This window comes from Micromys minutus (genome assembly GCF_963924665.1).
Source record: "Micromys minutus genome assembly, chromosome: 1".
Classification (NCBI taxonomy): Eukaryota; Metazoa; Chordata; class Mammalia; order Rodentia; family Muridae; genus Micromys; species Micromys minutus.
Window position 1 is genome coordinate 241,909,997 of NC_137969.1, and position 13,121 is coordinate 241,923,117.

A 13,121-nucleotide genomic window follows, 5' to 3' on the forward strand; every position below is an offset into this window, starting at 1 on the left:
GTTTTTTTTTTTTTTTTTCCACTAAGAGCAAATTGCCTTGTAACATACTTTCCATTATTATTGTTGTTGTTAATTTTGAGCAGCTACTTCATTTTTCTGGCTGCATTACTCTTTGGAGTCTAGTCTTCCTTTGTTCTAGGTCTTCATGTGTCTATCAGTCTTGTATATGTGGAGTGTGGAGCAGTTTCCTCTGTAGTGATGGGACAAAGATTATTTAAAGATGAGTGAGGCTCCCCTCACAATGCGGTTGGGTTTTCTTTAGAAATTCTCAAGGAACTTTTATACATCTAAAATAAGTTACTTTCCAGCTTTCTTATTTTGTTGTATAGGAAATCAAGCCTAGGCCTTATGGATGCAGAGTAAGCATTTACTGCTGGACTGATTCCCAGTCCTGCTCTTTTTAAAGTAGCATAGACACTTGTATCACGTATATCCTAGTCATTACTGAGGCTCCTGTCTGCACTACATGACGCTCTTTGTTCCAGTTCTCCTGGAGGGAGGGCATTGGGTCACTAGAGCAGAAACATTGCCTTCTTTATGTAATTTGATTCCGAACAAGGTGAGTTTCAAAGATGTTAGATTTTTGCCCAAGATGTCTAGATTAGCTACTAATATGCAAAGCCAGATCTGACTTATCAGAGGTTCAACACCTGCTGTGTATAGCCAAGTGAGAGTTGACTTCATAAACCATAAAACCTAACAATGATGTCTCATCAAAAGGCAGTGGAGTAAGGCCTTTATTTGGCACTGTAAATTAGTTTCATATAGATGTCATAGGAAAAGATAGCAGTCCCATTCTTCTGTGTCACAGTAGTTGACATTGTAATTGGACATGACTTAATGTAGACCGTGAACTCTATGGGTGAGGCTTATTTCCAGGTCATAGTCCCAGTCTGTCTACTTCTGTCACGTAGCATCTTTCACTCAGCCATACTTCAGACTTACTGTTACAAGACCTTCTCTATTCTACCCTGGTTCCCAAGCCCATCTTACATAAAGCTGTTTCCCCTTAGATGTCAAGGTGAGTTTAGTGCCCAGACCTGTACTGACCATACTTCAGTGATTAGTAATACTAATTCATATTCCTTATCAGCCTGTGTTTTCAGCTTCATTTTTAAATTTGGCATCTTTCACTTTTATATTTCAGTTCTGAAGTGAGACTGAAATTTACTTGGGGCTTTATGACAACTCTGCTCTTCTTCCTGCTAACTTTTAGGTTCCAGTACTAGGATTGGCCACATCATTTGGTGTTACTTTGCAGGGCTACAAACATTAAAGAATATAAAATTTGAGACTCGGGTTTGGGGCAGATTTATTGAATAGACTTTGTACTGAATTCCTAATGAACAAAATGGTCTTAATTCCTCTTTTGAAGCTGAGATGACCGACCTGAGTGTGGCACAGAAACCAGAAAAACTCTTGGAACGCTGCAAGTACTGGCCTGCTTGTAGAAACGGGGATGAGTGTGTCTACCATCACCCCATCTCACCTTGCAAGTGAGTAATAATCTCTACATCCGACAACCTTTCCTTTCACCTCTGTAGAGAGGCTTTATCAGTAACTATCATAGCCATCCCTAAAGCTTTGTGTGTGTGTGTTTTGATAATGGTTTGTGTTTTGTACCTGTGATCTTGAAAGGTCTGGGTCCCTTGGTACATCACATGTAACTATACAGTTAATATATATTTGTTCACAGATATCTATTTTATTTAGTATGTGAGTAAAAAAAAATGTGGGTTAGTTTTTCTTACCAACTGTTGGATTTAATGCAATGAACTTTGTGAGTTCATTTTTGGGTGTTTTGTTTTGTTGGTCCTATGACTAGACTATGTCCATGTTTTCACTATAAGTACCTGTAGTAGCAGAATTACATATGTGAAGACTATAAATATGAATCTTAGAGTACAGCACCTTGATCATGAAATATGCTTACCGTTTTAAAGTTTACTTTTAAGATTTGGACATTCAGAGCTAGAGAGATAAGTCAGTAGTTAAGAGCACTGTCTGCTTTTCCAGGGGACCCAGGTACAATTCCCAGTACATAACTGTCTAACTCCTGTTCCAGGGAGTCTGACATCCTCACACAGACAACCATGTATGCAGGCAAAACAGCAATGCACACACACACACACACACACACACACACACACACACACACACACACACACACACAAAAGTTATAAAAGGAAAAAGAAGTGAGATCTAGAATAGAATGAATCAAAATCTAATTTAAAGTTGCAAAGTGTTCGACTTCCTTCAGATCTGAAATACACTGTGTGTATTTATATCTCTTTTGGTATTTAGCTTCATTTAACAAAGTACTAATTGCCCCCTCTCTACTCCTTATCCCCATTACAGAGGATTGAAGCCAGAGCTTCGTGTGTATTAGGGAGATACTCCATGGAAGCTCCTGGTCTGTTATTACTCTGTGTGTATGTGAGATGGGAAGCCTTAGATATCACGTGTATGTGGGTGCCTCCAGAGGCCAGAAGAGGGCATTGAATCCTCTGAAGCTGGAGGTACAGGCAATTAGTAGTAGCCACCCAGTGTTGGTGCAGGGAACTGAATTCAGGTCCTCTAGAAGAACAGCAAATGCTCATAAAACCTGAGCTATCTTAACAGCCATGCATGGTGCTTGTGATGTCCCTTTAAAAGGATAAAAAACAACAAAAACAAAACAAAAACCCCAATAGTCATTGAGATGTCAAATGTAAATAATTGTTTTTGTCTTATAGAGCCTTTCCCAACTGTAAATTTGCTGAGAAATGTTTGTTTGTACACCCAAATTGTAAATATGATGCAAAGTGTACTAAAGCAGATTGTCCCTTCACTCACATGAGTAGAAGAGCCCCAATACTGACTCCAAAACCAGGTTAGTAACTTTGTGCACTCTTGCAATTGGGTCAAAAGTAGAAAACAACATTTTTCTGGCTCTAAGTGATATGAAACAGTAGTAGTTTTAGAAATTATTTTAGCATTTAAAGAAAAAATCTGCCTTTCTTACAGAACTCTGCTATCTTTTATCTTGACTGATAAAACTTAAAATACCAGTAGACTGCATTAAAAAATGATGTTGCCAAATAGATTTGAGCATTGTTCATTCTGATTCTTGTCAGTAGTGTCATCACCAGCACCGTCTTCTAATGGCCAACTCTGCCGTTACTTCCCTGCGTGTAAGAAAATGGAGTGTCCCTTCTACCACCCAAAAGTAAGAAGTTTTATTTTCTAAAAAATGGTTTTAGTGGTAATCTCTCACTCTGAAGTTTGGGTTGCTTTTTTGTGTACACTTTATCTTTAATTATGTGTATGTCAGGTTTTGTCCACGTGAGCAGGTGTATTTTCTAAGGACTTCAGCGGTGTCCAGTGGACACTGCCATGTCATTGGCTTAGAGTGAGGTGCTCATGCTCATCTCACCTATTATCTTGAAGATGTTAAGTTTTGCTCCTCTCTTGTTTCTGTTCAGCACTGTAGGTTTAATACTCAGTGTACAAGACCAGACTGCACATTTTATCATCCCACCATTACTGTACCACCAAGACATGCCTTGAAATGGATTCGACCTCAAACCAGGTAAGGATTTTAGTTAGTTTTTAAAACTCTAATGTCATTTAGAATTACATCCTACTGTCTATGTTCTTTAGGTGTATAAGCACACAAATCTGAGAGAAATTGAATTTTATTTCTTCCCCTATTCCTTTAAAATTAATTTTCAAAGACTCCCTTAGCAAAAATGATTTACTACAAGAACCAAATTTATCCAGTGATGACTTTTTTTTTTGCTCATGTCATCTCCAGATGGGTTCTGTTTTGTGGTGCTAATTACTGAAGCCAGAGCCTAATTCATAATAGGCAGTCACTGAGCTCCACCCTTTAGCCTTTCTAAAACACAGTACAAACACAACACCAAGGCCAGCAGGATTGTCTGTGTGTGTATTGTAAGTCAGAGACGAGGAGACTGCTTGGTCTCTAAAGGGCTTGCCTCACAGGCTTGAGGATCTGAAATTTGGTCTCCAAAACCCATGTAAAAACGTGGGCCATCTTAGTGCGTACTCACAATCCCAGACTTGGAAGGCAGATCCTTGGTGTCTGCTGGCTAGCCAGTCCAGCTCACTTGTTGAGTTCCAGGCCAGTGAGAGTTCCTGAGTTTTCCTAGGCTGAAGTTTTCAGAATATTTTACTGTGGCCTAGAAGTTAAATTGCATAATTTATTACCTTTTATCTGCTTTACACAATTGAATTATTTAAAGACAAAACTTCTTAGCTAATGTATATGGTATTTATATGCAAAGCAGTTAATTTTAAAACTTTTGGTTTTATTCAGTGAATGATGCCCTAGTCCTGCCTGGCAGAAGATCATGCAGTTTGAAAGTTTCCATCTTCTGACGAGAGATGTTCTACAGAACTTGTCACGTCTTTGAAATTTAGAATATATTGCTTTCATAATATGAATTTTACTGCCCAACTCGAGTGTCTAATTTTTCAAGTTTGTAAGTTTATTAAGTGGTCTCAACACTTTTTGTTTGTTCATTTTGACTATGAAAAAGACAGTTTAAAGAAAAGCCAAATTCTATTAAAACATTTGCGGCAGGTTTGTGCATTGCTGTTTAACATCGTTTTTGGTAACAGTACTGCAGCCTAGGGATGCAGTGCAGTGGGAAGGCCAGTATCCTCCGAGCTGAAGCCCCTTTACTTTCCCCAAAGGTAATGCAGTGTCTGTAACCCAGCGTGGGAACAGTGGCCAGACTGTGAAACTGAGGCAGCTTTGGACCAACTAGTTTAAATTTTCTTTTTTTAATGTCTAAATGAATTTGCTCTGAGAAGTATAATACAGGCTTTTGAGTGCTACTTTGGTGGAGTGGACTGAGGTCCCATGCCTTTCTGAACATAAGTAGTGACATGGTCTTATAGGGTAAACATAGTTGGAATGACAGTGCAGAAATGTACCAACAGTTCTTTGAAATGATCCCATTTACTATTAGCTTATAATTTTTAAATAGTTTTGGAGGGATGACATTATCACAAAATTATACAAAAATTTTTACAGGCATATGTACAGAAAGTATCAGAAAACAGACTTTGAACTCACAAGAATATAAATATACATATATATTCCCATATTCTGAAAAATAGTCAGAAATAACTCCACAGAAAATATACTTATGTTACTACTAAAGATCATTCTTGAAATGTAGAAGTTGAGATTTAAGTGGTATATTTTAAATAACAGAACTATATAATTGCAGAGATAGTAAGGGTAAACTTCACAATAGGATGAAACTTGGCCTACTGTATTATGGAGTTTTATGTGTGGTTTTGAAACTGTTAAGGCAATATGTGTCATATGTTTTAGAATTAAATAACAGACGACTGATTTCAAAACTTGTTGTTTTAAAAATTAAAGTGTAAAAGGTGGTTAGCCAAGGGGATAATAAAAGCTCAAACATTTTGAGGACCAAATTTAACTGTTAAGATACAATAAAGTCACATCTATAAAAGTCTGTGTTTAACAATGTGAAGCCAGCCTTCTACTGTGGTCATTGCCTTCCCATTGAAAGATAAAAGCATTAGCTAGTTATTCAACTGTTTGATAAGCTGGCCCTAAGCTGGCCTTGACCATGCTAACCCCAGAGGGTAAAGATCAGAAACAGCGAAAGAACAAAGGAGACAAGGCCTAAAGCTGCTTGCTGCATAGGTTCAAGTGAAATGGCAATTCATTTTGTAAGTACATTGAATTTAAGGCGTTCATTCTAGCTTTGCTTCTCAGCTGAAACATTTCGTTTAAAATCATGTGAATTTCTCAAACTAGGTTTTAATTATCACTCATAATTGTCCAGTAAAGGACCAGAAACAGGGAACAAGAGCTTAGAAGATGGTATAGCTTTTTATAAGGAAATAACATTTGATAATCTAGTTGTTTTCTGTTACTGAATAGTGACTGGAAACACATTTTAAAAGGTTTGGGGTTTTTTTTAAGGTAGGGTCTTGTGTACTGCAGGCTATGTAGCTAAGAATGATTCTGAATGTCTGACTCTGTGCTTGCACCTGGGATTGTAGGCATGCCCCATTTACGTGTAGTGCTGAAGGTTAAATCCAGGTAAACACTAAGCTATGTGTGTCCTAGCCCTACATTTAAATGGTTTATTGTTTAATTCTAGGAGTTATAGACAAGCTTACTCTAACCCTAAAGCAATTGCTGACTACTTGTTTTAAATGAAACACTGTAAGGAGTCTGTAAGGAGTCTTCCAGAGAGAAGTAGGCATGATGGATGTTGAGGCAGAGCACTGGGATGGACTGTGTGCTTTGGCATGCATTTACACAGGTGACAGTGGGAGGGACCACAGTAGATGCTGGTTGTCTTGGGCTATAAATTCGTATACTGCAGGCACACACCTTAATTTTCTGGGTTTAAAAATTACAGGGCAGGTTCTCTGATTTTTTTTCCTTTCCCCCCTCAGGTTCTTTCATCTTTTTCCACAGTTGGTGTCTAATCCAGAGAGGTGGCCAGATGATGACTACTTAAAAATTAGCCTGACCCGTGATAACTGACTGACCATTTCAGTGGTCATTACCAGACTGGTCACTTGGAAGGACAGAAATAGTGAAAGCAGTTTTTACTTTATGGTTTACTTGCCTCACACTACAGACTTTTACAGAATTAAAAATATTCTGAATCTGAAAGCCGGAAAACCAGAGGGAAAACCTTAGAACTACATACTATGCTTAAATTTGAAGGATTTCCCTTTTTATAGGAATTATTTAATTTATTGACTACCATTTTATATAATACCAGTACATTCTAAAGCTTGGCCTAATTTAGATGGGCCATTCAGCGTGAGCATTGGAGACGTTGCCTTAAGCTTTAAGTTTCTTGCAGTCTCTTTGTCAGCCTTCAGCTTTAAAACCGACCATGCTCCAAGCACTGTTGAGACAAAATTTCTTTGATGCCATGTGTTCATTTCTGGTTTTAATAGTACAGTGTTTTTAGCCATAGAAAACATATCAAACCAAATAGGGTTCCAGAAGCTGAGGGGTGTAATCTATGCTACAATGATAACTCACATTAAAGTAAAAGAGGAAACAACCAGTAGGAGCATCTTCAGTGTCTTCACATGTAGAAAAATAAATTTTTATGCAGCAGTCTACTGGATTTTCCATCTTGAGGAAACTTTAGTGAGGCTAAACAGCAAAGTCTCAGACAGGAAGTCCCAGTCTTTGGCAGCATTAAAGTGGAAGGACTCTGACAGTTCAGATGAACCTGGAGTCAGTCATTTTGGAAAATAGCCTTCTAGGGTGACATACATCAACTTTTCTCAATACAAAACTATAAAGTTGTATGCCCAGTGTTATTAGTATATGAATTTAATGCTTTTTTACACAATAAACAAATGTTCATTAATTAGATCATATCTTTAAATATGCAGTATTATCTTTCAGTTAAGTGTTCTTGCTATCACAGAACCTTAAGAAAACTGTACACTTGGAAATGAAGTTCATTGTATCATTTTTCTATTAATGAGGTCATAATTGTGATTCATAATTTTATAGAGATGGCTTCTAAACACAAAACTTGACAGCTCAGAGTGAAAATATAGTAGTCATGTGCTGCTTACTGTGGGTCTGATCCTTCACTCGGGCTTACGTGTCCTTTGCAGAGGGTACTTTATAAATGACTAGGAAACATTTACCAGGAAAGCTTATGTAAGTTTCCTTAAGAAGAATCTTTGCATTTTGAAGATAGATTAGGGTGATTGTTGTTTTTCCTTTGCTTGTACAAGGGTGAAATATTTCATTGAACAAACCTTAAGAAGAAACATTAGAAATGAGATTAAGTTTGGGTTTTTTTTTTTTTTTTTTTTTTTTTTTAAGACTGCTGTACCCTAAAAATCTCCTAGGCAAGTCTGCCAAAACTCCACACTCCTCAATAAGAGGAGGAGGTTGGCTTTTACTAAATACTCAGTTATTCCTTGCAATGTAATTATCTGGCAGTGTGTGGACTATGGGTTGGTACATACAGCAAGCATTCTGTCTGTCTGCCGCTGTGCGGATGATTCTGCACATCCCTCCCTGTCACAGTCTTCAGTTAGCACCACTTGACCGTGCAGTTTGGTTTTGGTTTTCCAACATGGAACTGGTCTCTTGAGGTGAGATTTGTTTGGTCTTCTCAGCATCATACCTTTCAGTGAGGCATGTGTACACATTTCCAGACAAACAAACTGCAAACAGAAAAAAGTGACAAGGAGGTTCATCACATCCTAGATTTTCAGAAGATTTTGCCAACTTTTTGGCACACTGTACATCTACAATAACTGCTTTTGGTCTGTTTGTATGAGGTTAATGATGTTGAAGTTAGTAGTTACCATCTGATAAATGCAGGCTGTGTTCATTGCCACATGTGCATAGAGTTATCAAGTCTGTACTAGTAGCAGCTACGAATGCTCTTCCTGGGTGACAGTACTGACCTGCAGTCATCACCTCCAGCACTGACGACATGCCGATCACCACTGGTAAATCTAATATTTGTCACATGAGGGGAGTGACCCAAGAACCTCTTGTGTTTTGCCTAAAATGGAAACAGACAAAGCTCCCTCAGCAGCAATCTACACAAAGGTTCCAATAACAAACCACAGTTCATCACCAGGGTAGAGACTGTTGTGAAGTTTACAGGTCTGCATATAACTAGGTCATTTGGGTAGTCATCTGTTTTTTTCTCTCTGAAGAAGAAGTGGGCAGGGGCTGGAATCCATAATTGATTATAGATTTGATTCATAAAAGCTCATCAGAACTTTCCTTCGAGTTTCCAAAGACTATGGGGAGGGTTTGGGGTTTTTTGTTTGTTTGTTTTCTTGTTTGTTTTTGTTTTGTTTTGTTTTGTTTTGCTAGGCTATCCTTGAATTTAGAAAATTTATCTGCCTGCCTCAACACCTCTACTGTGCTGGGATCAAAGGTGGGTACTGCCCAGCCTGAAAGAGCTGTTTCTAGTAGATTTTGCTTTGGGTCTTGAGGAAGTTTGAGGAAACCCTTAGAAATAAAAATTGCAGCATTTTCATGTTAGAACCGCAACATTTAAAAGTGTGTTCAGGGGGTGGGGGAGGGTGTCTTATCTAAGATTCAACTAAAGTAATACAGAATGCTAAGCAGACTTACAAATTTTTCTGGGCATGGAAAGTCATATAATTTAACCATGCCAAAGTCATCTCCTGTCACAAGGCTGATTCCTGAGTGCGACACACAGGCACAGGTGACATCTGCCTTCTCTGCATGTCTGGACCAGATTCCCATAACTTCATCTCCTAGAATACTAGATAGAGGGAAAAGCAAATGCACCATAAATAGCACAGACATTTTAATCATTAAGCAAAACTACAGCCTCTGCCTCTCAAGTGCTGGGTTAAAGATGTGCTTTGGCGTTAACAGGAAAATGACATGAAACCTTCAAGGTATTATCTGAGTTCTTAAAAAGAACTCGTTGAGCCATGGAAACTGACGGATGAGGTGTAGGACAGTGCTGAGTCAGAAGGGTCCCAGGATCAGCATACCTTTATTCTCTACGAATTCAAGATAGAATAAATTCAGAAATAGGACTTTCCTACATTTTTTGTTTCTGTTTTTGTTTTGAGATAGGCTTGCCATATATGCCTGGGCAGCCTCAATTTCACTATGTAAATCAAGCCTAACCAAAACCTGAAAGAATTCTCTCTGCCTCTCACATGCTAGGACAAGAATTGAGCCTAAGGCTGCCTTTTCCTGCTTTCTGCTCAAACATGTGGCCTGTTCATGCTAGAAAAGCACTGCTACTGGGCCTTATCCCTCCTAGCCTGCGCTTTCCAACTTTCTAACAAGCTTCCAAAGTTACGTGTTTACCTCGTCCAGGTAGCCCAGGTGATCCTGTCAATGGCTGCATGGTCCACAAGGTGTTTTCCTGAAGGCACTTCATAGACATGCCGCTTATAGCAGCCACTAGAAACCTGTCCTCAAAAGAGAGGAAAAGTCTATTAGAGAAAGGCAAACCCATTACCAGCAGACACAGTTGCGTCATCTCGAGGATGCCAAAGCAGTACAACAGAAGGAAAGGAGATGCAGGTGAGAAGAGCAGAGACAGAACGAGCCAACGATACCAAGGTCTACACAGTGAGAAGAGATTGTAGTCACCTGCCACAATCTTTTCTAATGGGCATGATACTTATATACATAACCTATAATATGTACATAAGTAGTAAGGTTTATTTTCACAAAGAATGGGATACAGAGTTAATACAGAAAGCAGGGTTGAGGTGCTGTAGTGCTTGGGGCTTCAGTGTGTTCACGAAGGAAATGAACACACTGGATATGTATGGTACAGGTGTCCTACCTGGAGATGTCTGCTATCTGCAGAGAAGTCCATCTGAATGACAAAGCTTGGAATGTCTTTGCAGTAGCTGATTCTGTTGAGGGTGGGACCCAATGTCAGGTCATAAAAGTCCACTGAGTTCTCACTGGAACCCACTGCCAAATACCGGGAATCTGGACTAAATCTGAACACATAAAATATAAAAAAGGGGTTAGCTCCCATGTAGTTGTATACTTGTTTTTATAGGATCTGAGACTTACCCTAGCAACTAAGGATGAATTTATGTTCGCTAGAAGAGAACTGATCAAGCATGCAGATCTTATTTGCCTATTAACATTTAGTAGAGGTTTTTACGTTTGATTATATATAAATGTTTCTTCCAATTCTAAGTTTAAAATATTTTATTTTGAGAGTCTTTCCTTGAATTTTTCCTGGCTGTCATGGAACTTGTTCTATAGACAATGTTAACCTCAAGACTAGACACCCGCCTGTCTCTGGTTCCCACGTGCAGGGATTAGGAGTGTGTACCACCATGACTAGCTTCAAAATAACTAAAAACTAACATTCCAGAATTGCCAAGTTAATATATTTTATAAGACCGAAAAATGATGTCTTAACATTCAAACAGCCAGATTAGTTCACTCAGGTTGTTAGGGTGAAATGACAACTTCAAGCTGGAAAATTATTTGTTAAAAGTTAAAATACAAATGTTCTCCCCTATCAGTCATGAAAAGCAATGGGGCAAACTCAGACTTTAAAAATGTCCCATGATTCCTGTTGTGTATAGAGACATGTAAAGAAAGTCGCTGTTAAAACACCCATTTTTGAGAGACCTGGACCCAATAATAATCTTATCACTTTGCACAGTAGGTGCAAAAGGTAGCTACTATGAAAATTAGCTTAAGCACTAAGAAACAAAGGATCAAGAAACAGTTAAAATCTACCAAGCAGTAGATAAAGGCGTGGCCATGAAGCCTGGCATCCTGAGTTCAATTCTGGGACATAATGTGGTAGAAAGAGAACCAATTTCACTTGTGCACCTGTGGTATGTGCACACCTACAAGTATATTGCATGTATATACATGCCACCATACATGTAATATTTCAAAGAAGACTTAGTTAATTTGAATTCTGGAAAATAGATTCAGTGAGTATTGGCTGAATGAATGAACCAGGAATGCAGATTCAGGGAAGACATGTAAAAGGCAGTCGGGGATAAAAAAAAAAAAAAAAAAAAACCTATGGGGAGGAAGGCCATATTTGATCTGTGAAGCCTTGCTGAGGTTAAGCAATGGTATTTTAACCTTGGTTTTCAAACTTTTTAATGGCTGTTGGATCTCTTGTATCAAACAGTACAAAACAGTTCTCAGCACGGCGAGTTTACTACACATGTTTAGTATTTGGTACTGTAAGACATAAGTGATGGTCATCAGGATTTTTAATTTAGCAAGGAGAATTAATATAGCCATGCCAGCAGCAGCTGATATATAGACACTGGGATATAGCTCAAGAAATAGGGCATTGGCCTCAAAGACATGAGACCATAGGTATGATTCCCTCCCCAACTCCCACATATAGCAAAAATAAATACGGTATTAGCCTGTGAGGATATAATCTGGATGTATGGCCAAGCTTCTTGATGTTCATAAGTAGTCATGGTAAAAACCAGCTAGAAAATCTGTTCCATCTGTTGACTAACCTGATATCATGGATTGCACATCGCCTGTCTCTCTTCTTTCCCCATATTTTTAGAGAACTCACAAGTAATATAATAAATTCTCCATTTTTCATTCCAATAGCCACCATGTCTCCTTCGGGGCTGTAACACACTGTCTGAGCAGCATGTCCCAAATTCACTTTGTTTAGCATCTTCTGCATAAGAAGCAAGAGTCATAGGAAACAATTACAATAGAAATCAGTTTCCCCCAAGCCTCCAAATAATTCCAAGCTAAAGCCACCTCTTAGAAATTGTAACCTCCCATTAAAAAGTGTTTATACCTACTTTATCAGCAATGTCCCAGAGTCTCACTGTCCCATCTTCAGCAGCAGAAAGGAAAAAATCCCTGGAAGGATGTGTTGCTAGTCCCCAGATTGGCCCATCCACATGACCATTAACTAAAATGTTACATGCTGCATTTTTCTCTCCAACTTCAATTATTTCCGAATTCCTTGTCCCAACTAGTATCTTGCCCTGAAATACAAAGGGACCGATACACCTAATTCGATAAAACAGTTACATGCTTTGAGCTAACCTAGTTGCAAAGCAGTCGTTAGTTCATGCGAACGTTTCTATTCCTAGGGCCACACAACTGCGACATGGCTAGGCTACTATATGGTGTAGTCTGTGCTAGAGACAACTCTATGATGATGTTCTTACACACTTCAGTATCAGAGTTTTGGCTTTGGCTACGAAAACCTTAGGACTTCCAGATGGAAAATAAGTGCACTGAGACACAGGGAGAAAGAACTGGAATCATTGTTAAGTTAGTGACCTGCTAGGTGTGGCAGCAACCACCTTTAATACAACACCTGGAAGTGGACCACACAGCAGAACTTGTCTCAACAGTGGAAAGTGTACACCTAACTAGGATTTAAGTATACAGACAGGACAGCACATGCTTTGGTTTACAGACATACAGCACAAGTGCATGACAGTCTTTATAGAGATGTAGGAGGTTTTGTGCTTTTACAAGAAGCAGAATAGGGGAAATTAAAGGAAAAGAAAGTCTTCAGGCATCTGGTTGTTTTTTTTCCTCCCTAACTGCAAATCAAGAATTGGATGCACTTAAAACA

The 13,121-nt window shown here is 38.7% G+C and overlaps 2 protein-coding genes across 14 annotated transcripts in view; one reads left to right on the top strand and one right to left on the bottom strand.

The window, feature by feature from the left end:
• ZC3H14 (zinc finger CCCH-type containing 14) overlaps nucleotides 1-13,121 on the top strand; it is a gene marked incomplete at its 3' end in the record, with an annotated part of 76,084 nt that overhangs the window by 35,582 nt on the left and 27,381 nt on the right. For 6 of the 13 annotated variants that reach the window (XM_080932423.1, XM_080932412.1, XM_080932418.1 and 3 more), the window contains 5 exons: nucleotides 1,376-1,496; nucleotides 2,736-2,872; nucleotides 3,117-3,208; nucleotides 3,465-3,571; nucleotides 8,882-8,945. In XM_080932423.1, coding sequence (XP_080788549.1) covers nucleotides 1,376-1,496; nucleotides 2,736-2,872; nucleotides 3,117-3,208; nucleotides 3,465-3,571; nucleotides 8,882-8,945 — 521 coding nt within the window. Of the gene's footprint in view, nucleotides 1-1,375; nucleotides 1,497-2,735; nucleotides 2,873-3,116; nucleotides 3,209-3,464; nucleotides 3,576-4,321; nucleotides 5,620-8,881; nucleotides 8,946-13,121 lie in introns of those variants that run through there. The other 7 variants (XM_080932419.1, XM_080932417.1, XM_080932413.1 and 4 more) reach the window with 4 other exon arrangements.
• The window catches only part of EML5 (EMAP like 5), a gene marked incomplete at both ends in the record, with an annotated part of 117,511 nt that continues 112,567 nt past the window's right edge, over nucleotides 8,178-13,121 (bottom strand). Inside the window, 7 exons of the mRNA XM_080932406.1 lie at nucleotides 8,178-8,214; nucleotides 8,461-8,561; nucleotides 9,146-9,299; nucleotides 9,863-9,966; nucleotides 10,350-10,512; nucleotides 12,028-12,200; nucleotides 12,331-12,519. Coding sequence (XP_080788532.1) covers nucleotides 8,178-8,214; nucleotides 8,461-8,561; nucleotides 9,146-9,299; nucleotides 9,863-9,966; nucleotides 10,350-10,512; nucleotides 12,028-12,200; nucleotides 12,331-12,519 — 921 coding nt within the window. The remainder of the gene's footprint in view (nucleotides 8,215-8,460; nucleotides 8,562-9,145; nucleotides 9,300-9,862; nucleotides 9,967-10,349; nucleotides 10,513-12,027; nucleotides 12,201-12,330; nucleotides 12,520-13,121) is intronic.